We start from the raw sequence: 25,993 nt of genomic DNA on the forward strand, positions 1-25,993 counted from the left end.
GTGCTCAGAAATAATTTTTATCACTCCTTTGATTCCTGGCTTTTCAAATATGCCTCTTTTCTCAGTCATTTCCTCCAGGCAAAAATACTCCCCAGGTAAAGTAAAAGCATGACATCAAATAGAAACCAAAATCGCAGGGAATGCTGGTGTACAGAGTGGTTATTGTGCTCGCTGTAATAGCCTGATGCAAGAGCTGCACAAAAGTCCTGTGATAATACAAATACAAAATCCTAGCTCAGACAAAGATACACGCCGAGGCATGAAATAAATGAATGCCTACTACTGAGTTACATCAAGGCTGAATTTTCCCCTGGAGTCTATGATTGATTAATTCCTGTAACTTTGGTACCTGAAAGACAGGAGATTTTTCTTGGTAGTAAAGAGCCTTATAAGATATACTTAAACGGATTATGTTGATACCTTTCATGATGTAACCCTAATGATAATTTAATTGAAAAAGTGCTTTAAGCCATAATAGCAAAGACGACAGGATTTCCTTTTTTCACTTTGACAATTATGGGCCAGTTCAGAACTGCTCTCAAAATAAGGGGGAGGACAAATTTCCAATCAACTTGAAAGAATGTGTCAAATTCTGCATTAGTTTTTCCTCAAGCCAAATACAGAAATGTACTGGCATCAAAGCCTACAGATTTTTCTCATCTCTATTCCCAGATCTTTCTTCTTCCATCATGGTAATCACCCTATGTTTATCCATGTGCAAGTGTGCTCATTAGAGTACCACTTGCTACCTGCTCCTCAGAACAAAAAGCTCCCCAGTAACTGAGGAGCTAATGGATAAGGGTACATGACTTTTACCTGTTGTTTTCTATACTTTCTTCAATCTTATATCTCTTAGTGCTTCACATACATTTTTTGACGTGCCATCAGGTTTATAAGACTGAGTGCATGATGCCACTCCTGAACGTATGGATCAGGTTTATAAGATTGAGAGCATGATGCCACTCCTGAAGGTATGGATCATTGTCATGTGTATTGGTACCATGACTTCACAAACATACTGCAAGAGACAGAGTAACAACAACTTCTTGATGATTTATATGCTTCTTGTAGCCAGGCTGTAAGGTGTACATGAACCAGGGCACATGCTAGAACTGCCTCCGCAGGGACGGTCCTGTAAGATGCAGCAAGATGTGATAGGAGTTTGTCTGTAACCCCATCCTGTTTTCCAGGCTGAGGGAGGGAAGGTGCAGCCAGCTGAAAAAGCTGATTTTCTTCCAATATTTTAAGAGCCCAAGCAGGTGAGCTAGGTATTTATAGATCAGCTAATCTGGTATTGATTTCAGGCAAAATAACATAAACTCTGTTACAAATGCAATCAGTAAAGAATTAAGGGATGGTAGCATAACTAATGAAAATCATCACAGTATTATGGAAAAGAAGTCTTACTGCATAAGCTTGGTATCATTACAATATGGTTGGCAATACTGTTGGGGAAATAACACACTTAAAACTACTGTCAGGCATTTGAATTAATTTTACATGACATTCCAATTAAAAATTATCAGTGGACATAATCAATAGAGAAGAAAATAGATTAAAAAGCTGGCTGATCTATCATAAAAAGTAATTGTAGATGGGAAACTATCAGCAATTACAGATACTTTTATGGCAATTTTATATGGATTTGATCTCATTCCAGTGTTGCTCAAATTCTGTCAGTTAATGGGGGATAAAGTCAGCGCTATTAACAACACGACCTATGAAAGTTTCTGGAAGAACAGCACTAGGTAAGGGAACACCAAACCAGGTCAGTTCCAGAGAGCACGATAATTGATAAAGGAGGCTCAACCTCAAACTACCAGCCTCCCAGTATCATCTCATTTCTAGTTCACACATGTACAAATACAAAATACAGGTCACCCAAAAAGGACACAGGATGCACTTGAAAAGTTGTGACTTAAAGGAATTTATGATCACTGTGGCTGACCAGTTAAATGTAAAATTACCACTCAAACCAGTCACAGAGAAAAACATCTTTCACATGTGGAAACGGGTAGAAAGTTGATAGATGCGACTGTAAATAATGCTAGTCAAGCACTGATGGCACACCAAAACTTCTGGCACCAGATTCTTCCATAAGGAAGTTGACCAGTTGAACATGACTCAGAAAAGGACAAACACAACGATCTGTGCTCTGAGTACTTTTTCATATTCTGAAAACAAACACACACAACCAATCAAACATACAAACAAAAAAGCCCAAGACCTGAGGCTATGTCTCAGTTTGTTGAGGAGAAGGATAAATTGGAAACCCCTTGCATCATCTGTAGAAACAATCCCAGATGTGCACAGCAATGAAAACTCAAGTGAATGAACTCCCAGTGAAGGAAAAGGAAAAACAAGAGATAAACTACTTCTCACCCCTTCTCCTCTAATATTAGCCTTTTTATCCAGCCATGCTCCATGGCCCAAAACCTGAAGTACAGAAGGAATGATGAGGAGGAGGCAGCAGCACGGGGAAGTACAAAGCATTGTGCACTAAGATATGATACAGCTAACCCAGCATAAGTGCTGACGCTACAAACAGCAGGACATTGACAGTATCCCTCTGATAAGTGGGAAAGCTTTCTTTCCAAGCTATTCAACAATCCTCTGCCTAAGGCATAAACATACTCTTCAGCCATAGAATTCCATCCCTATCTATAATGAAGACAAAAACTATGTATATGTATTCACTGACTGGTGAGGAAGCTCAGAGCAGTTTCTACCTGCAACTTTCTTTTCCAGAAAATTTATTTGTACCATTGAGCAGTCCTTTTGATGAAAACCCTGCCATTTATTTTGCCTTCCAAAAAAGAGACATCAGCATTCCCAAGGCAGCAAGGATCCAGAGATTCAGAAAACTTATCACCTAGCCACAGCCACAGTCAGGCTTTGGGCACCCAATGGGCTCTTCGCATCTGATTAAACCATGATGACCTTGACCTTGGCCACCTTTCATTATGTTGCTCAAACCCAAGGCTGATCTCCTACTACCCTCAATGACCACAGCAGTAGTGCTTCTCCCTTCATTTCACAAGTAATCTGTGAAAAAAATACATAGCAAAAATAATACAAAATATTATTTAGTCATGCAACAACAAGCTAGATCCAAAGGATATCCAAAAGGATAGATATCCTTTTCAGTCTATCACCTAAACATTAAATGGGTACCATTGGTTTGCTCAGATAATTGTTCAATTGTGGTCCCTTGTAGGTGTTCTACTTCTGGTTCTGTAAGATGACAGAGGAAAGAATTATTTAAGCCCAAGAGAGTCAAGACTGTCATTACAAAGCCATAACACGAATGGTCTGGCCCCAGTTTCAGCTTTTCAAGCAGTCCTGCATTCCTAAAGACATCCTAAGACCATGAGCATTCTTCTGTTTGTTGTATGCACCCAGAACATCTTCCCATGGAAGGAATTTAACAGCAAATACTTGCATTCTCAGGTGTTTCCATTCACTGGTGCTCCATGCATTCCTCCTGTATTTTCTTATTTTCATTGCTGCACGTCCCCTTTGTGGATATGCAGCACTCTTCCACAGATACATAAAAACAAGTTATTTCATCTCTAACATACTGCTGATCTGCGTATCACCCACACTTCTGAAAGGGAAATCATGGAGTCACAGAAATTAGCATAAAGACTTGCATATTAAGGAATGAAAGAGAAGCATTTAGGAAAACTTACACAAGAAAAAGGGACAGAAAAAGACAAGGTTAGATCTAGACATGATGTGAACAGAATGAATATGCCCATAGGGCATCAGAGGATGCAAACAGTAGGTGGTCTTTAAAGCTCTCATCTTCATTCTCAATAAACTAGAGGTGGCAGCTGGAAAATGCAGAAGGCCTTCGGATAACTACACCGCCATTACCTTTGCCGTTAGTGTGCCCCACCACCATACTCTGGAATTCAGCTTCCACATCTACTGGCTATTTAACACTGAACAACATGTCCTACCTTCCTCCTCTCTGAGCTCACGGCTGCAAGATCCCATCCCTCCAGGCCAGCCTCAATATTCATCTGACCTGGGCCATTGATATGACAATTTACGGATTTAAACTAGCAGTAAACACTTAATTTTTAATCTTCCTCACATCTGGTAGTGGTTTGATTCTCTGAAATGGCTCCCCGAGGATGAGAGAGGCACCCAAGAAAAGGAGGCAGCAGCCACCATGGTTGAGGATGCTGGAGCAGCACCAGTGCTCCCAGCAGTCACTAGCCTGGCCATGAGCTGAGCTTCAGCACAAAACCTCGTTCTTACTTAGCACGAGACCCTGTTTTCTAACAGTATCACATTCATTACCTTACAGAGCACCTTCTGAATGAGGATATGCTACATTTTTGAGTGATCAGTCAAACCCAAACAATCAATTACACCTTTTGTCAAAACTGTTTACGCTTTCACACTGTGCTGGAGTCATTAAGAATGAACACTGAGCAGGACTGGTTATTTATCCTCCTCCTCTTGCCCTGAAAGGGAATTAATCTCAAACTTTCTGTTTAATGATCTCAATAAAGGCTCACTGTAAATGACAGCAGGCTGCACTGACAAATATTTAAAAACAGAAGGGCCTCTAAATGACAGAGTTTAGCAACACACAACTGTTCCTCCACATGCACGCCAAGGGAAGCTGCATGCACTATGGAAGGAGAGGTTAAAAATGTGCTGTGCACCACTCCAGTGCTACAGAAAACATGCTGTAATTAGCAACCTCTAGAGATTTATTCAAGCTGAGAAAGATAAAAGTGAAAGGAGTGATTCAAAAGCAATTCTTAAAACTGCTGGCCGAGCCACTTAACATTCTCTCAGCATCTACGCAGAAAATGCAGTTCTTCTCTCAAAGAAAGGTAATTAATGAATCTGTCCTACCCATCCATCGCCCCTCTCAGAATGCCAGCCACCAGCATGCTCCAGCCCGCACAGCAAGGTGGGCAATGCGCCACAGCCCCACATGGGTGCCAATCACAGACAGCACCCTCACGGCGAGGAACCATGCTACAGCAGAGAGGATGTGACTTATTACTAAAATGTGGTCCAGGGTGGGACACATCCCTTGTCTTGGCCTCTCTGTGGTTCTCAGTGAATCTGTCCCTTTCACTGCTCTGTAGCACAGTGACCTTTCCATGTGCACCAAAACCAGCAACATGTTTTGCTAGAGCAGAATAAACCAGAATGTTTCACACTCTGGTCAGGGTGATTTTCATCAAAATGTAAGAGAGAGATGGGGCTTCGTCATTCAGAGAGGCCTCTATGCCCAGTGACCTCACTCCCCCCTGCCGTATTTAGCAGACTTAATCTGTGATGCTTGTCTAGGTGGAGTACTTACGTTATTTCCTTCCCCTCCAGAGGAAAAAGAGAGTCTGCTTTTAGAAGAATTTTTTAATCCCATTTTAAAACAGATGCAATTTTTATCATTATTTTCCCATCATTCTCATTGCTCTCCTCCATGGATCTCCTTCTACCCGAGCAAAACTGACAGTTCCCCATAGCAGAAAGCCATGTTGATGGCTATCATCTCATTCATATGCACACTCAGAGCCCTATAAATCTGCTCAAATATCATTCCTCCCCCAGGGCAATGTTTTTTTTTTTCCCCAGAATATCTACATTGCTAGCTGCAGAAATTTCTTCTTCTAATTAACTTATAGGTTCCAAATATCACCAGCTGGAACTGCAGTGCACAGCCTGGATGCTGAATGCAAGGGAAACCATCTGAAGGACGAAGAGTTTTACTATCCTTTCTTTGCTTTGGTGATTTTTTTTTTGTTTGTTTTCCCTTTCATTTAACGGCCAGCAAGTTTAAAACTACTGAACCCTTTATTGACACATGGACAACAAATAACCCATGAATTGAATGAATTGAAACTATCCACATAACTCTTCGCTGATATTTTTGTTGGCCATGTCACATCACGTTATATTTCTGACGTGTCATGTTTATGTCTGAGTCATGGTGCAGCCTGATGGAAGAACAAAGAACAATGCAATGCAACAGGACATACTGGTAAGGTCAAAACCTCCATATGACTGTTGATTGACTGCCCACCACTAATTTGGATTTAGTTAATTCCTTCTAAAAGACAAGAACAAAGTTCAGAGAAGGTTAAAGTGCATATGCAGAGTCTAATAATCTATTAACACAACAACCTGCTATATATGACTATGTAATAAGCTGAGGGAATTTGCCAGAAACACTTCACTTTGCAAACAATATTTACAGCAATTCTTGATTCATTACATTCTTTGTACACACAGAAAAGGGCAGTGTTACTTTAACAAGTAGGCTCCTAGACATGAGCTGAATAGTCCTAAGGTAAAAAAACAAACCCTAAGCAGTAGCCAAATCAGAAAAATAAGTTTATAATAATTTTTATTTTTGTTGATGGAAACTATTAACTATTGGGGCTGAATTCAGGCAGGCTGGGAAAGAAAACCTGACTTCAAAGTAGTGTCAAACAACAGCAGGGAAACCAAGTAGTGATTTTAATCTTAAAACTTTAAAAACCTTAAAGATCAACTCATTAAATGACCTCTGCCTTTAAACCCCTGCTTTTCAATGGATAGTTTGTGGTTTTATTGAATCTTCTTTATTTAATGCAGACAACAAGGTTGATCTTCATTTTTATTTAAAACCAAAGTCAACTATCAGACAGACATGGTGCTGCCACTGGAGAAGAAGAGTTACTAGGAAGAGAGTTACTAGGCTTCACTCTTCTGCCCATGCCTGTCATATAGACAAACACTTATTCCTTCGGCTGCTTCTGCATTAGCACGAAGGAGCCATGCTACACTGCCAGCCTTGCTATCCTCCTGGAAAGAGAACTGGGACCTCTGAGACCTGAAACCAATCTCGAGGAGGAACTTGAAAAGAGCAGGTTTGCTTTCCTTACAGCAGTGAGGGAGAGTAATGTTGAAGACGGCTTGATTTGTGATGATGATCTTAACCCAGCACCACTTCAAGAAATAAATTAGTTACTGTCTTTTAAGGCCATTCATACTTTGCCCAAATAAGGCTTCAAGAAAGTTACAACTGAAGTTCTTTTGGCTTGGAGTACTGCTTTTGCTGCCTAAATAAGCCCATAGAACACTTAACCAGTAAAAGAGGAATGACACCAGCAAAGTGCTCCTTGTGTTCTAGCAATGTGGTCATACTTTGGGTCTGGACAAAAAACTAACGTGAATGAATGAAACAAGGTATGGCAGTAAAAAAGTCTCCATATTCCTGCGGTAACAGAAGGCTCAGTATGTGCTCCTGTAAAAACAGTCACATTGTCATAGTTTATCTTACTGACATAAGTACAAGCAGGCAGAAACTGTTGGTGAAGATCTTACGGGGGGAAAAAAGGGGTGACTGACAAATCACAAGAGGGCCACAATCATGCTGCTCAGTCCAGTTATCTGTTAACACAAGAGAACAAGAAGCAAAGCAAAGGGAGACCAAATTTTGCTCTACTTACTCGAGAACTGTCCCTTGGTTTTGCTGAATTTCTGTGACAGAGAAGATTTTTTAAAGAAACAACTTGTGTGCAGCATTTCAGCATTGAAAATATGCAGTGCAGTCTCAAAAGCACACTGAAGTTTGGAATCCCTTCAGGTTTCCTTGTCTTGCACCTGTAAACTTGGTGCATCCAAAAATCACCCTAGAAAACACTGGCCATGTATAAAAGCACATTTTAGAACTGCCTATTTCGTAGCCAACCTTCCCTTTGATCCTACTAGATTAGTTACATGGAGTAGTGCAGTCCTTGTTTACATTAGGTGGACCACTGACAACTACACTTCTCCGTTTGGCAGTCCCTGGGACTGCTGCAACCTTATGGTGAGCCACTGTAATTCAAAAGCATAAGCGAAGCCACCTGACTGCCTTGCCCCCTGAAGTAAATCTTGCCTTTGAGACAACTCCCAAGGGAAGGATTGTTTTGCTATAGGATCTTGCAGACCGAAGAAAATCAATGGGTTGATACGTGAAACAAAGGGGTTTACTTTTTACGAGACAGAGCTTTTTAAATGTATTTATCTTAGTCCGTGTGACTGAAACAGGAAGATGTATCAGGGTGACAGTAGAAAAATCCTTAAAATTGCAAATTTTGGCACCAAGTTTTCATAAACCCTTTCCCCATCTCCAAGAACTAGGCACTCGGGTAGCAGATTTACAGCTTCCTATTCAAGCCCTCCATCCATCCATCTAAAGAATCAATTCCTGCTCCTTCCAGACAGAAACGCAACCAAAGACAGCCCAAACACACCTCTTTAAAAACAAAGCCACAAAGAGCATACAGAAGATACCCTCATCATTAACATAGTTATGAAATTGGGAATCTGCATCAATCTTAAGCAACATATTTTGCCTTTGCTGATGTTGTTCTGAAACAACACAAGGACTGTGAGATGATTTTCTTACTGAGTAGCACCATACTTGGAGTAATACATTACTGGTGGGACTCCCCTGATGATGTATTACACTAATGCATCATTAGGATGATGTTTCACACTGATGATATATTGCAGTGCAACATAATGAGAGCAATAGCTCACTGGGTGCATAATCCTGCCAGGAGCTGTGTGCCTGCAGCTCTCTGACTTCATTTGTAGTTCAGGGTGTCCAAGGGTTTAGATGGATTACATCCTCAGATACACACAGCTTTAAGGATGGCAAGAGTCAGAAAAATGCCAGCATACAGGTGGGTGCAGTTAATTACAGGTTTTGATGGACAGTATGCTAATATCAAGACACACTTTAGCATCTCATTTTAACACCTGTTCAAAACATCCTCTTCAAACTAAGAAGTGGCTGTAAGCAGAGCTGCTGAAGCTCCTTACTCTTATGCTTGCCTGCAGTAGCCATCATAAGAGACTCCAGGTGCTTATAGCCTTGATAAAAATACTTAGATTATATTTTCCATGCCAGATGTCTGTTAGAAGGAGGAAGGGTGGGGAAAGGGGGTGATTGCTTATTTTTAGTCAATAAATTCAGTGAAAGCAGTTATGTTCATCTATTTCTATGACCCAGTCTAAGAAAAAAATTAGTTTTGCCAATAGTGAAAGATTCTGGTGACCTTTCTTCTGACCTTTTTTAAGAAACAGAGCTATTTGATCTGTATGAAATTCTAAAAAGACCTTTGCAGTATGATCGGTGTCACTGACAAGAAAGCAACATTTTAAGATTTATAAACTCTTCACCATGAAACCATATACAATGTTCAAAAGAGGGTAAACTCATATATAAACAAGGAAGGAACAAGCCAGTTTGAATAATAAAAGAACTTCTCCAGTCTCTCACAGAAACATTAACATTTACAAATGAACTACAACTTCATTATTTATTTAGTTTTTGCTTCAATATCTTTGGGGTTCTTGACTAAATCTACATGTGCACGCACTCATACACACTCACAAATAAACATGGATCCTGTGTGCAATTTCCATCTTTGTATATTTGTTCAATTCTGAAAAACATAAACGGTATTTTAGACAACTAACTAACGTGCTCTGTATCTTGGACTTCAGATTCTCCAAAGAAACAGTCATCCACAATGGACAGATCAGACTCCTCTCCAGGGAACACTAGCGTCTCTGGTCACAGATTTAAAATACAAGGCTTTCATACCTTTCTCCTGACAACTATAATTGAGAAACCACAGGGTAACTCAGGAACTGGAAAAGAGTATAGACACCTTAACTAGCTAAATGATGAGCTAATATCTCTTCCTTTCTTTATTTTTTTTTCCCCTCACATGTAGCTTTTCAGATTGCCTGAGCTATAGGGCTCTGCCTTGTAGATGTTGTCTCCAGCCAGTAGAGCAAACAGGTTGGGAATACAGAGGAAAGAGTTGCTCTTTCCAAGATCTGTCTCTGCACTAGAAAAAGTAAAAATGAAAACAAAAGACCCAAAACAAAACACAAAACAAAACAGAAAGCAAACAAAGCAATACAACCCCCCCTCTCCCCTCTTACTTTTAGGGGACCACTTCTAATCAGCCCTCCTGCACATCCTGCAATAAATTACATTCTAAGAAGATAATGCCAGTTGAGTATCCCTCTGACCTTGTAGCCTGAATCCACCTGTCACCTGTCAGGGTACCAGGTGTTATCCAAGCAGGGCTGTTCCCTCCCTATTGCCCAGGGAGTGAACAAGGTCCACAGAGGAGAGAAGAGGCAAGCACAAACCCCATCTTGTAGCTTTCAGTATACAGCTAAGCTGTCCCCAAGACTGGGAATGGCAATGAAAACTCAGCCCTTAAACAGCCTGCAAGATAACAAACGAACAAAAAAAGACCAGAATGACTTTATGTATTTCCCCCACCAGCCGCCAATGCAAGGGCCAACCATGTCCTGGCCATAAATTCTCTGGCACTAGAGCATTATACCAAGGGAAAGGAATGCCTTTCCATCTGTGTATTTCCCCTCAGGCACTCACTTGATAATGAAACCAGTTAAGGTCTTTGGGTTCACAATGTTATTATCGTCGGATAATATTTTGTTTTCAGCCGAGCCTGAAGAACTCCTAAGTAGTGCAGTACAGGCACCATACACCTGTTAAGTCCCAGTGTTTCTTGCCTAAGTGGATAAATCTGTTTTAGCCATCTCCCGAGATTTCCCCTCACAGTTAATTACAAAACGATGACTGTACTCATTTCCTGATTTTAAAGGGAATCTATAACAAATGTCTGCCACAGGTAAGCCTGTTCCCTCTGTCCCTCAGAAACACCAGCAATCCTTCTAGCAGCCCCAGTTGCCCTCCTTCACCCTTTTCCCCCAGTCGTCCCAGACTTTCTGCTTCAACTCAAACACTGCACAGAAAATAATAAACTCTTACTAGGAAAGAAACTGCATGGGCTGACTGAGACTAACATTTTCTAAAATAATTTAATAATGCACCTCCTGAAACCAAAACATTGGCACAGGCATCCAGTCCGAGGTCATCTGCAAGGACCTACAGTGAACATCAAGATGGACAGACCAATCTGGCTGTTCTTCAGTCAATGATGCCCATGTAGAGAGCCACCAAGCACGACATCACGATTTTATTCACTTCCTGCATAGGTATACATGGCTGGAGAGGTGAACACGTGTTTCCCAATGATTTGGGAAGCAATTTTGTTTAAAGTGATTAACAGGATCACAAAGAAATTTGCCCCTTGTTGGTCTGAAACTCGTTGGAGTCACTTTTGCCCTGTGACATCTATCCTTATATACAATTTTGATCTAAAATATTGGATTGTACAAGGTATCATTGTGCCTTGTACAGTACAAGGTACTCTGAAATCAGGTCAGGCAAGATAAGTATTCTGGGGAAAAAATAAGGGAAAAGTAGTCCATCCTAAGAAAAGTGATACTTCATTGTGACAACATTTCTTCGTGCTTCTCCTAGCAAGCTGATGTCTGATACTGGGCACAAATCCTCAGAAACAGGTCTCCCTGACCTTAGAGACATAGGTTAGGTCAATGGTTCCCAACTTTCCGGACCGATAGCCAATTGAAAACGATCAGCATTTTTCGCAAATCATCACACACACTTACCATCAACCTTGTGATTGGAAACTCAAAGGTGATGTGACTCAGCAGCATGGATCTAACACCTTCTTCATTACTCTTGCGGGATGACCAGCACTGGGCGGACACAGGTGAAGAGCACACCTTGGCTGGAGTCATGTCTGAGAACCTCAGAAACTGAACTTGTTCACTGTCTCCCACATTTTTACAAGTTGTTTAATGCCGTATTTCAGGAGCCAGTTCCCATGTCTTTATCCAGGCATGAGCCCCATCCCAGACTGTGCTCCTCCTTTTCTTGGCTGTAAATAACCAGCCTAACCTTCCTAAAAAAACATTTTTGCATCTCTTTCACTGCAAACACAATATCTCTCTGAAGATGCTACTATTCCACTTTGAGGATAAATACAAAGCAATTCCTTCATCAAGGAAAGAGGGAGCAGAAACATTTTCTGTAATTAAATCTGTGGGATTAAGAGCAAAAAAAGCATACAAACACCACATAAATCAGTTAAATAAAACCAGACACAACCAGACAAACTGTAGGGACAAGAAAGTAAAGAAAATGATTGAAGGGAGAACTCCTGGGTAATGGGTAGATGGACTGTGACTGAAAGCTCAGGTAAGGAAAGGGACTTTGGGCACTGGGCTCCTTCTGTGATATATCTCCACTTTACCGGCCTTGAACAACAGATCTGACCCCAAAAGCACACTTTTCCTCCAAAGAGAAAAAACCTGTCAGACCCCAAAATATGCTCGGTGCATCTGATGATAAAGGAGAGGCACCAGCTCTCCAACAGCCCTTGCAGCTGTAGGAACCTCAGAAAGCAGCTTTTACAACTTTATTAACACGTTCTGAAACACTTTTTTATTCCTCCCTCAGAAAAGACAAAGTTTACCAAACAGGGCCACATATTCCTTATCACTTCATTGCTTTCTTCCTGGAACTATAACTGTGGAGTCTTCTGGATAGCCAAAGAAGTTTCATGGGCCCAGAGCTGATTAAAAAGTGGATTACCAAGCAACATCTCTGGAGAAAAACAAATGCACATACCTCGCTCTGGTTTTTGTGTTACTGTTCTTCCTATGTACGCTTCACTAGGTTTTTAAGTTCTGGGTTGTCCATTGCATAAAATTCTCAGCACTATTAGAAACCCCTGGCACATACACAGAGAACTTCAGAAGGATAACAAAGGTTTGGCAAAAACCCCATTTAAACTGCCTGCATCAGTGACTCTCCATGTACTTGCACTAGTGTTAGACTGCCTCAATTAGGCTTCACCTTGGCTATGGAAGGCTTCAGCTTCATCTTGGACAACAAGGTAAAAAATTCTTTGGTTATTAAAAAAAGTTAAATGGGGAATATGTCCAATACAATACTTTGGTACTTGTGGAATAAAACTGGGCATTTTCTGCTACCTATGTTATGTGTTTTCATTAATTTTCCCAAATAATTTACAAACAATGATTCACATTTTTCACTACAAGTAAGTACAATTACCTATTTAAAAATCAAAGCTGTTGCAACATGCTTTCACCGAGTTTGTGCGAGTAATTACATATTAAAATGGCAAATATCCCTTCCAATAACACCCTGGCAGAGTTCACTTCTTCTGCAAGTAATAAGAGTGACGGAGAGCAAACCATGCTCCAAGATGTTTGGCTGCTACTCCATGAGGCAGCTGATGCCTTCCAAATGTCTGTCAGGTCATTTTGCAAAACCAACCACCACTGATCAATAGTGAAATCTCTCTCTCTTTGGCTTCAATGTATTTCTGGTTTTGTTAAACAGAAGAAACTTGCAAATTATTTGGACTCTGCTGGAAGATGCAGCTAGGGGAAACATGCTGTCATTTTGACTGGTTAAGAGGTAAGATGACACAGTTCAATGACGACAATCAATTGTTGACCATGCACACAGGTTTTGTGAAATAATGCTGCAGTATCCTATTGTTGGTCTTCAAAAGAGGCAGATCAGTCTCCACAGGCTCTCTTGTTTCTAGGCATCCAGGCATTTTTTTTAGAATCCCCAAAGTCAGCTTTCCCTTTCTAGGATCCAAGTCTTTCTTCATCTTCATCACTTGGCCCAGAAGGCACATCCTTTTCTCTTAATCTTCATACACCTTCCTTTTTTTGATTCCAAGCTACATGGAACAGAGATCATATCCGTCTTTGTTTGAAAACTCTGTAGCAGTTCATATGTTGCAGTGGTACCATAAATAAAAAGCAATAAAAATGTTAGGAAAGCCTTTAGAAAAATCCATGTTATTTTTACTATTACTCATGTTGTTGCTATTTAAGAAACAATGCCAGGAAGATCTAGGACTTGAAGGGGACTTGTAACAATCTTTGCAAGAATACACTATTGAAACTACGATGGTACTGACAGCAAAGTGTTTTGCAAGGTGTACGGGTTCTCCCGCTGCTTTTTTGAGTGCTTTGAACAGATGTTAAATTTCAAGTGGTCTGCAGATACCAATAGGCTGATGGATCTGCAGGAATCCGAGCAGCAGATGTGCCCTGCACTATGTTTTGCTATTCCCTTTATGAATCAACATGTCGTCCTGTGGGTTTATAGCCTGTTAATTTTGTAATGACATCACTATTTCTATATTTCTAATGATTCTCGCAGGATTTAATTTCTCAAATAACAGAACTCTTGATCCTAGAATTGCTATGTGAAAGCCATATATAATAAACAGATTTCGTTACATCATACAGTTCTATTTCCCACCACATGCCTTCGCTGATAGCTTTTAGGTAGTGCTGGTATGCATGTGAATTCTTCCAAACATTGCAGATTTACAGTGTGGCCTAGTTTCAGGCTCTAGACCAATGTCTCTTCATCTGTCTAGAAAGAATGGGGATTTCCACTGGCTCTGCTGTAGATGCTAGGTATCACACCCCCGTCAGATGCTGTGTTCCATGGTGGATTAACATTACTACTTGCATGGTACCCAACTGAAATCACAGTGCCCAGGAAACTGCGCTGCATTTTCCACTGATGGTGACCTGATTGGGACAGGACAGCACTCTGGCTTTTGGCTTGGATGCTTTCAGTCTTAAAAGGGAGTGAAGTTATTTTCTCCCTCAAATACAGTTGCAGAGGTTGTCAGAGCCCAGAGGTTTTTGGGCAGAACCTCTGGTAACAGCTGTAGGCTGCACGGAGCAGCCACAGGGCACCACCTTTCTTCCCTGGAGTATTCAGTACTGGTAAAAAGGGTCTTTCTTCTTATTTTTAAATGCAGAGAGGAAAAAGTGATGCTATGACAGCTGTATTCAAGGGACTTTTCACATTTCCTTCATAGAAACTAATTTTTAGGTATTTGAAACTGACTGGAAAAAACATCACAGGTTGGAAAGGGTTCTAGTTAGGTATTTATGTTATGAAGCCTTGAAACACACCTGAAAACTTTTAGTTTTGAGAAATGAGAACTGCATAAGCATACATTTCCCCCCACCATATTATCTCAGAAATTATATTCCCCACATTACTGCAAATATAAAAATACATCTTTAGAAAAAGCCAACTTTTAGAAAGTGTCTTAGGTCTTAAATTTACAGAATTAATGCTATCTGCTCTTACTGATCTTAGTGAGGAATCAAGGCTTTAATTTCTAAATGACACACAATTTTTGCATGTATACAGGAAAAAATGATCTCACAGGAGCTAGGTGCCCATGCTGAGGTCTGAATCCATCCCAAGAAAGGATGAGGAAATCCATCCTAAAAGGATGTAAATACTTTCCCGAGTTTTCCACAGTACTTCCTTTTTTTTTTTTCCTGTCCATCTTTATTCTTGCAATTCATATTTCTTTAAAAAATTGAGTATGAGATTTAATGCAAGTCCCAGATCTAAACATATGACACTCGGGAAAGCTAATGCTGAGGTTAAATCAAATTTGACTGGCCTTTAGCACTGAAAAATAGAAAAGATCAAGCTCCACCTGGAGGTCCACACCTATTGCTTGCACAAGTTATCTGACTTCCATCTTAACTGAAGCTATAAGCAAGTGTGTTGTGTAATGGCAGGCAGCACGCCAAGCCCACAAACATCTCTGAGTACTCTGAAAGCAGAAGCACATTCCCCAGAGACATGGCACACCACAAGCTCTCCAGATTGCCCTCTCTTGCTGTGCTCTGGGCTCCCAAGAAATGCTGAACCAAACTCTTCCATTGCCTGAATTCTGCGTTTCTCCCCCAAAAGCTCCCAGCCATGACTTTCAGCTTCTCTCCCAAACGCCTTGAACTATGGGATGAAAATCATGCTCAACCTTGCTCCTCTGGCATAACTGAAGTACTTATACCTGTAAAGCTTATTTGTGTAGGCACCTAAACATCCTTGGGAGCTTTCCTGAGAAGCAAGGATCACCATAAAACTGCAGGGCTAAGCCGAGGGCACATTGCCTTCATCCAACCTTCTTCAGCATGGAGGTGCAGCCACACAGGGAATTCCAGTGCATCTGCAGCACTTCCCCTCCTTCAAAACCTGAAATACTGGGCAAAACATGCACCCTGCTACCAAAACAGTTCTCTCAGCTGAGACCATGAAAGAACAAACACACACATGGGTCAGATGCTGGGCATGTTGCTCTCCCTGCACTCAGAGTACTCAGATACAGGAGTATCTGAGCTCAGCAGGAGCTCAGCAGCCCAACCCTGATGAGACTCACTATATATAGGGTATGACTACTTTCTAAAAATGCATTATCTAGACAAAACAGTTGAGTATCTTAGGGATGCAGGTTCTGGTTTTCCGAATATTTCTGATATTTACGCTGACATTTCCTCTGAGTGCGCGTGGTGTTTTGAAAGGAAAAGAGTTTTCTGTTGCTTAAGGCCAGTCCTTCCTGTTTGTTAGTTTATCCCAAATCTAACTTTTCACATGTATAAAACTGTTGCTTTAAGTCTGATTTCAAACATGTGGTAAAGGCAAATCTAACAATTTTATGAGACACAGTTACTTTTGTAGAGGGTGAGTTTGCCGCGGGGAATTTTCCCTGACTAGATTTATCACAAGTTTTTTGAACCAGATAATTTTGTTTGATAGCACATCTGGCAGCATCATAAAATCTTGACGTCCCAAGTTATTACACAGGAATTACTTTTGTAAATCATTTATGAATATTAGTGATGCAGGCCTATTCTGGGCAGTAAGAAAGGAAGCGGAGCACTGAAGGACAAAGGAAGGGAAAAAGGATTCCCTGCCCTTTCGGGGCTCATCAGATAGGGTGAGTATTTATCATTTTAAATGGGAAACATGCTGTCATTGATATAGCTGAAAAGTCCACATAACACAGCTTGTTCCCCATATTCCTTAAATAGGTAAAAGGGGAAGATATTCTAGCTGAGTAAAACCATAAATCAATTTCTCGAAAATCTGGCTCTGTCCAAATCTTAAATAAGGCTTCCCAATTAAACACTGCATATTGCCAAAAGTGTAGTAAACACAAACTAATAACTCAGTAGACTAAAGGAGGAAAGACGTACCAAGGCCCATACTGGGGCAAAATAAAAAGCACATTTTAGCTAAAAAAAAAAAAAAAAAATTTATAAAATCCCCCAAACTCCATGGTGACACACCTTTTAAACACAGTAACATGACTGAATGGAAACTCTCCACTTTAAGAACATGATTAGCTGCTGAACATATGCCTTCAGACAGAAAGCTGGCAAAATGAAAGCTTATGTTTATTTTTAATATCATGAACTATCACACAACTAACTATTTCAGAAGATTGCCCCAAACAATTTGGATTGAAAACACATCAGTCATTGAAATAACTTTGGGTGCCATTACCTTGCCAAACCCAAAGCCTGGCATTACATTCCTTTCGAAGAACATACTGTGTGCTTCATATGCCATAGATGAATCAACACCAAACACATCATCACCAACTGGGTGTAGGGGCAACAGAGCGGTCACCCAGTATGACCTGGCAATAGGAGACTAGAACAAGCCCTTCACTCTTCATTCCTGACATCCCCAATATTGGGAGCTACTGGGTGTTATTTTTGTGTAGCCAGAACAGAGAAAAAGGTTATTTGCAATGCTCTGCAGAAACTTGTTTCTAGGCTTAGGTAACAAGGTATTTTGTTGGGGAATTTCCTTGCTTTGGGGCCCATGAGGAGGGAAGGAGCAATTCTCTGACAGCTCCTATTTGACTTCCAAACACCAGGCTCCTTCAGTCTACAGCAAGTTTACAAGGGATACACAGAGCCATTATGAAGCACGTGCCAGTATTACACCATGAGCTTCCTCTGCCAGAGCTGACAATTTCTAAATTTGGCTTCCTCCCAGGAAGCAAATTCCTGTCCATACACACCCAGAACGGATTTCTCACAGATGAGCACACTGTCCACTAAAATCCAAAGCAAGCTGCAACCACAGGGTGCCGAGGACCCACCCCGGCAGGGCAGAGCTACAGCAGGAGTCACCAGTTGTGCCAACTAGACAGGCACTCCTGTTTTTTTAGAAAGTGGTGACACTGAAAAAAGAAGCTCTGACATGAAAAAGTAAGTATACATTTTTGATAGTTTCAGATCAACTAGAATTAGAAAACGACAGTGTAACAAAGTTTAAATAACTGAAGGATGGATGCTTTCAAGCCGCAAAAACAGCCCCACCAAGAAAAAACCCACAACATGAACAAAAGGAGAAACTGGAAAGAAATGGTGACTTCCAAGGTCTTGAATGATATCTACAGGGTATCATCTGGACATTGCTCCTCAGACTGGTCAGCATGAGGCTACACTGGCTGTACCTAAGAAATCTGATATTCATGTTCTGTTTATCCCCCCTCTCTGAATGCAAACACATGTTCTGTCTTTTCAATAAATATGGACAACACATGCACTGAATAGGTACATTGAAAGTCATCTGTTAATTGCAGATATGTGTAAATGACAACACAGTAAGCCTTCCCAGGGAGACAGGGTTGGAAAAAATGGGAGACAGCTACAGCAAGATTAGAAGGTATAAGAAAACTCAACAACATAATCAAGCAAGGTTGATTCATATATTTTTTTCCTAATTCAATATAATTACCATAATATTATTTTAGACAATTCCAGAGTGCCAAAGAGTGATGAAGGTTTCTTTTTTGTTAGTCCATTACAGACAGCGCTTCCCTCAGTAACTATGCTGATGGAAGAAAATCCATCATGTACTAACCATACTCCAATCTCCAACAGAAACATTCCCCATTTTGTGAAGTAAAGTGAGATGTGGGAGTCCTTGACCTTCTAAGTAATTAAGGGAAACAGAGACATTCTTGTTTTTATTAGAGATACACTAAACTATTTGAAAATAATTTGAATAGCTGGAGAATTAGTGTATTTGCCTGTTCATGAGTAGTGCAGATAGTTTAGAGTTCTCTTGGGGGCAACACATCGTAATGAATATCTGCTATTCATATTTAATGCAATCTGCCAAAGAGTGCTTTTGGGAGGACTTTCTGTGTCAATATAATGATTAACAACAGGACTGGAAAAGTAAATGAATTCCTGCAACGGGTGGGGCTGGCAAAAATATCTTGCAGTACTACACCAGTAACACTGGATTTAACTGTGCTCTTTTAATAATACAAATGGAAAATCCATTTCCCACGGGGAAAAAAAAAAGGCAGCAAACAGTCTTTAAGTTGGAGTTCAAGTGGTAAATAACCTGCATTAATGGAAGGAAAAACAATTCCAGCAGAAAACAATGCCCAAAACAACAAACTGCTGTCTTGAGCAAGTCTGAAAAGTCTGACATGCAATACTGACTACTAAATATAACAATTAGTATTTACATAGCACTGCCCAGAGGTAATGTTATAGTTAGTTCCTTGTCTACCTCTTTGAGTTCCTCAGATGATCTTTCCATATATGTTCTCATACTTAGAAGATTTACATAAAACAAAACATAAAGTCCTTTGTTCTCTACAATACACTTTTAAAACACCCCAGACAGAAAAGCATGGAAAAGCTTGGCTGAAATACAATGAGTGACCTTAGTATGAATTTTTCTCCATGACATTCCAACAGTCCTCTAAATAACACATTTAGATTATTTTTTTTCAAGTGATCAGGATGAATCAACCTTACTAAGTTTATATAAATTCCAGGACATTCCTGTATCAGGATGGCTGCTTTTCCCTGTTGCCTTACTAAGCTACTCCTATTCCTCCCTTGCAACAAATGAAGGCAGAATATCAAGGATCCAAAGGTTCATGTCGGCAGCCTAAGGACCGAAATGTGGTAGAGGGGTTAGAGGTAGAATACCGGATTGCTCCCTCCGAATGTCCATTCAAGCAGGATGCCTGAAGCAGGATGCTCAATCTAAGCAGAAAAAGAACAATTGCCAAACAAAGTGTTTTATTATTTAGTGGCTCCCACTGTGGTTATTGTCCAGATCCTTTTTTAATTTGATCTAGAATACACTCAGGGATTCCTTTCATCACAGCATCAGCTCAGATTAAGCGTTTTCCTCCACAGTCTCCAGTTCTCATCAACTGGCTTTGTTATGCAGTGGTCTTTGCCCACATTAAACTAATTCTGTAAAACTCATTCTGGTGAAGTAACATTAGAGAAACCAGTCTTGCAAAGATACTCTACCAACAAGCAGCAGGGCTACATCTTCCCCCTCCTGAGATTGGCCTGTGAAACTACAACATCACTGTGTGCCTTGCATTTCTTTCCTCACCAGGTTTCCACTCTCTGGATATACTACAATGATCTGTGTGGTTTTCACATACCTTCCTTTTCAAATTTCAGGCAGTGCTTCACTTAGTTTTTTGGAGTTTTTTAGTTTTGTTTTGTTTTTAGTTTGGGTGTTTTTTAAGACTAATTTTTATAATTAGTCTTTTTCTAGAAATTAAAATTTGCAATTACATCCACAACAGGTGTTTTATAAAGAAGGCAAATTCTCCTAAATTTGGTATTCTCACGTTGTGACAGTTCCTACTAGTCTTTGCCGACAGTCTTATGAGTTCTGGCCCTTCTTCCAGGGCCAGTGAAAAGCGATGTCACTCAGATACCAGCATTGCCTGTGTGGCTGCTACTCTCCTGAACCCAAGATCCTTTTACTCTAATAAAACATCATATAACAGTATTTGCCCTCATGCCCATATTTATTTATTCCTCCCCCAAATGTTTCCCAAGTGTTATGTAACGTGTTGGGCTCTGCAGGACTTTTACCCATTTCCCACAGCTGCTACCATTCTGGCAAAAAGCTGAACCCTATTGGTCTAGGACCCTATTGGTCTGGCACATGATGCAAAGAGCACAGAAATGCCTTCAGTTTCACATTCCCTTCCCATTTCTAAATGAGCTAAGCAGTTACTTCCTCAAACAAGCTCTGCCGTGTAGAAGAAATTCCTCGTTATTAATGTGACCAGGGAAGCCTGCATACCACTTGATCTCAGGAGTGGAGATGCCCACTCTGTGCTGTGCAGGGTAATACAGAGGTAGGCAAATCAATCGGACTTCACAAAAGTAACGATCTCCTTGACCGTGATCTCATTTGGTGCTAATGCACAGTTCACGTATGCATAAAAGTGACATTTTTTCATCTTCTGACCTCCTTAGCACTGTGACCAGATCACTAATTATTAAGTATTTTGCACTATGTATCTCAGTATAAAAACAGAAGCCAAGTCACAGGTCACAGAGGGAACAGCACTATTAATATCAATGAAACTAAATCACTCCAACCTAAACGTTTATAGTAAGACCCTTGTGCTTACACAATTCATACATCTAATATATACTGTTGTCTGTTTAATGGGAATGGGAATACCCCAACTGTAGATTAGGATAACTTAAGGCAACTTGATATAAGGTTATCTGCCATCATTAAAAGTCTAAAACCAAGACAGAACAAAGACAACAATATGAATGCTTAAATGGTGGTAACTTTGAACAAAAGCTGTTGAACTGCATTGTTTTAAAAATATTAAAAAGATCTTTATAGCATTTCTGTTATGTAAAATCATTTCTACTGAATTGTACATGAATGGAATGAATCCGGAAGATAAATAGTACAATAGCTTCAAGCATGTAAAGAGCAGTGGTTTGGTCAAACTTTAATTTCTTCAGGACTTTGCAAGAGAATTCTATATTCTTCCACCACTCAGTATAAGTTCTAACTTTAATAGAGGTCATAAGTCATACTGACCTCATCCCTTGGGTGACTTCATTGGGAAAAACAAACAATCAAACAAACAAAATCCACAATAAAGAACAGAACCCTGAACTATAACCCAAAGCTCAACCTGTATGCTTCCAGGAACTTGTCTCTATAACTCCAGTAATATAAACCTCAAGCTCACGAATGAGAAGTCTACAGGTTTCCAAACAAGACAGTCTTGCCACTACAGATATGAAAACAGAGTAGTACAAACCAGAAGAGTCATCCTGCAGTGGACTGTGTCTGAAAAGAAATTCTCACCCAAGTCATCATCCATCCTATCTTGCTAATTTTAGCTGGTATTTTCAAACACTATTGCCTTGAGCTGTGCACAACAACTGACAGGCTTTCATGCTCAGTCACAGCGATCCAGTGCTGCAAAGCACCTGAACAAAAATACTGCCCTGAAAATGCTGGGACCCAGGTGGCATAAAAACACAAACCCCAAGATTCACAAATAGCCACTTATTTTGCATCTTGACAGAAATTCATACTTGACACTACTTCTTTTAGAGGCTGAACACTGACTGGTTTATTAATCATTAATAATGCATCTGCAACACAGTCTTAATTCCACAACAATAACTTATGGAAAATAAAACCTCTGCATTGTTGATCATATACATTTGGTATTTACCAACGTATGCCTCAGAAAAGGTTCCCATTAACTAATAAAACCATTTTTTTCAACAGGTGAGTGTTCTTGATGTATTGGGGGATACATTCAGGATGGTAATCTTATATCAACCAGGATAATTTCTGACAAGATTGGAAAATTGGAGTTACTTGTAGACCTTCTGGCTGAAAGTGTTTTGTTTTTCACCTCCAATAAAGATTAACACCCGGCAATAAAACACGGCAAATAAAAGCCTGACTCAATTATACTTCTTTCCATGTCTGACTAGATGAAATATGTCCACACAAGAACAAAACAATTTACTTGAAGAATGTTCAGTCTTCCAACATATGTATGTAAGACATGAAGCCAGAACTAGCATCAGGCAGCACAAGTCCTATAACTTACTCTTCAGAAGTTTTGTCTTCACTGTGATTTCCCATTCAAGTTTGGAGCTGAAACTTTGTGTGATTTCTGTTGAAAGATATATTAGGGACACTGCTATAACAAGTCTCCTTTTCCTCTAGTAGAAAGTGCAGTTGTTCCACAGATGTGCTGTTTAGTCAAGACCTCACATCCAACAGTCACACTAGTGTATTTAGATAAGCACCTTCAACAACAAACTGATCTGAAAACCTGTATACATCTGGGTTTCCTGGGTGACAAATATATCAGTCATCCACTGCAAAGACCTCCAGAGATGTGTCTTGTCTATGTGATGCTACTTAGAGAGTTTATACCTGGGACAGCTTTGTTTGGAGCCACTTAAACATATATAAAACTTAAGACCAAGCAGAAAACTTGTGTTTGTTGTAAGGCAATGGAAAAACCATGCCCAGCTAACACACTCAGCAGTGCTGCATGTAGAACTGTCATGGTTTGGGCTGCGATAGAGTTAATTTTCTTCCTAGTAGTTGGTAGAGTGCTGTGTTTTTAGATTTAGTATGAGAATAATATTGATAGCAACAACTAAAGCATCACTGTGTTAAGTATGTTTACCCTAAGTCAAGGGCTTTTCAGTTTTCCATGGTCTGCCACCGAAGAGGTGCACAAAGATAGCTGACCCCAACTGGCCAAAGGGTTGTTCCATACCATAGAATACCATCCCCAGTATATAAACTGGGGAGAATTGGCTGGGAGCTGCCTATTGCTCATAGACTGGTTGGGCATCGGTCAGTGCATGGTGAGCAACTGTAGTGTGCATTGCTTGTCTCCCTTGCATTTTATTTACCTCTCCCTTTTTGTTGTCTCCTTTTTCATTACAATGATTCTTATATTTTATTTCAATTATTTACTTGTTCTTTTCTCAAACCATGGGTTTTACCTTTTTTTTTTTCTCAGATACTCTTCCTCATCCTGCTGTAGGGGTGAGGGAGTGTGAGCAAGTGATACTTGGTTGCTGTCTGGAGTTAAACCACAACAGAAACTCCATCACAGATTCAAGGGCTTATTCTGCAGCCACTGGCAGCTCACAGCTACCAGCTGTCCACTAGGTTGTTCTTCACAAGCTGCCCAGGAAGAAAGCAGTTACTTGTGGAAGAAAACTAAAGCAGTATTAATTACTGTACAACTTAAGAGAATTCTGTACTGAGGAGTCATAGCTGTTCATGAATACAGAAAGACCAGTTTTTCTTTAAAAATTACACTGGATTCTGGAGCTAATACAATAATGCAGGATATGCCAAAATCTATAGCAGGTTTTGTCACTCTTGGTTTCCACAGCTTCTCTATGTCATACAGTGTGTTTATTTTTATAAAAACAAGATTAAGTGAAAATGGCATTTCAAAACCAATGCATGCTCTTTGCCCAAGAAAAATACATCATAGATGAACAACTGCAATTACTCTTAAAATAATTTCAGGATGAACACAATCAGCCTTTGTTAGAGGAGAACTAGTCAATAAAAGCTATTAATGCCAAACACTTACTTGCAGGTGATGGGGTGCTGCATCCGCTAGTTGGTTGGTGACTCTGGAGTCCATGGAGAGAAGGTAGTGACAGTCCTCCAATGACTGGAGGAAAAAGTAATGGATATGGTGCTGCTGGATAGTGAGTCATATGTCCATTCACGGCTGGTACTGGACATGTACGGCTACTGGTTGTCATGATAACACCTCACAGTGGACAAATATTTTGTTGCATCACTCCAGGTCAGCAAATATATACCTCAAATTGTGAATGAACAGCGCTGTCAAGTCTGAAGGTACTTCTTGAGCTGGATTGTGTGATGAAGAAGACGTAATTCACTAGATCAGGTCCATCCTATATTTCATTGCTGCTTTCTACTGTTATCTTTTCTAGGACATTCTTGCTCTGCAGACTGTGGATAAAAAGTCTTTTTACTCTGGTATCGGGGTGCAATTCAGCTGCTTATGCAAATGTTTCTCTGGGAGTACGGTTGCTCTCTACAGATGCATGCTGACACTGAGGGAAGAAAACAATATATTGATTATAGTATACTTATTTTAAATGTATACACATAGAAAAATGCCTTATCCCTTTGTTACTCTTGTTAAGTCATAACTTATTTATAAGTATCCCATGAGATCACCTTGATGGTTACCTAGGGGTAAAACTCTCACCCTACTGAAACTAACAGAACACCCATTAACTTGATCTCCCTGCCCGATGTGCTACAACAAAAGCTGTTTCTGGTCTGCCTGATGCAACCTGGTTTTGAAAACTGCCAGACTTAAAAACAATGTATCGATAATTACCTGAAATACTGACACTGAGGGAGAAAAAAAAAAATCATCTTCTGAAAAATTTTCCTGTACGTGAAAGCTTTCAGTTTCCCCCTAGAAGCTATAGAACGACTGATACTGAGGAGGCTCTCTACTCACTTCAGCACCATGGCTCAGGCAGAGCACTGAGGTACCGTGTCTGAGGGCGATTTTAGATTGGCCTGTTAAAGCACTAACTGGTTTACCAATGACTGTTTTCACAAAGAATAGTTAGTTTATCTTATTATCACTTAGGAGACACCTCACTGATTGTTCTCGCTTTTTTTTTTCTTTTTTTTTTCTTTTTTTGAGAGGAAGGGAGAACTCCCTAAGAAACAAGTACCTGTTATTTTATAAGCTGGGTGAGTGACTGACATGATGGCAATACAGTGCTCCTGTGCTTTGCTAGGGAACTTGCTTGTTCTCATGACCACCATCTTCAAAGTCATCCAGAGCTATACACACCTTCCTCAGTGTTTCACCCAAATGACTGTTGCCTTTCAAGAGGTCCTCCTCTTTTCAGTCACTGCACCAAAAGCCTGAAGCTGAGAACAGGGCACTTATGATATTCTCAACTGTGAAATTTGCTCCTGTCATAGCTGTTTATATACAGCAAATGGTCGGTGGTCTTTGAATCAAACTTCTTGTGCAACACGAGTAAGGGCTGTTGTCTTAAGGGATACTCTACTGGGAAGGCTGCAACCACTCCATACTGCAAACACTGCTCATGCAGTTACCCATGTAGTATTCCAGGCAAAAGCTGGGGAGTACTGCAGTCAACTCCCTGAGCATCACCCTGCACAAGGAGTTACTCATCTCCTCCAACACATGCTGTTGAGGGAAGACAGTAGGAGCCACAAAGCAAACTCAGTCATCCAAAAGCAAGGCAGTCCACAGCTGCCTAAAGACTTTATTTCCTGAGACAACATACTACATGCTTGCATCTGCTACAGTCAGCAATCAGTAACCACATCCAGAGCTAT

At 40.3% G+C, this 25,993-nt stretch overlaps 1 protein-coding gene across 5 annotated transcripts in view; it reads right to left on the reverse strand.

Annotated features, from left to right (window-relative positions):
* Positions 1-25,993, reverse strand: part of RARB (retinoic acid receptor beta) — a 329,297-nt gene that overhangs the window by 169,596 nt on the left and 133,708 nt on the right. For all 5 annotated transcript variants that reach the window (XM_051808388.1, XM_051808389.1, XM_051808387.1 and 2 more), the window contains one exon: positions 24,216-24,711. In XM_051808388.1, coding sequence (XP_051664348.1) covers positions 24,216-24,393 — 178 coding nt within the window. In that variant the 5' untranslated portion in view covers positions 24,394-24,711. The remainder of the gene's footprint in view (positions 1-24,215; positions 24,712-25,993) is intronic.

The sequence above is a fragment of the Manacus candei genome, unplaced genomic scaffold, assembly GCF_025592945.1.
Source record: "Manacus candei isolate 608988 ecotype Guabito, Panama unplaced genomic scaffold, ASM2559294v1 h1tg000072l, whole genome shotgun sequence".
NCBI classification, from domain to species: Eukaryota; Metazoa; Chordata; class Aves; order Passeriformes; family Pipridae; genus Manacus; species Manacus candei.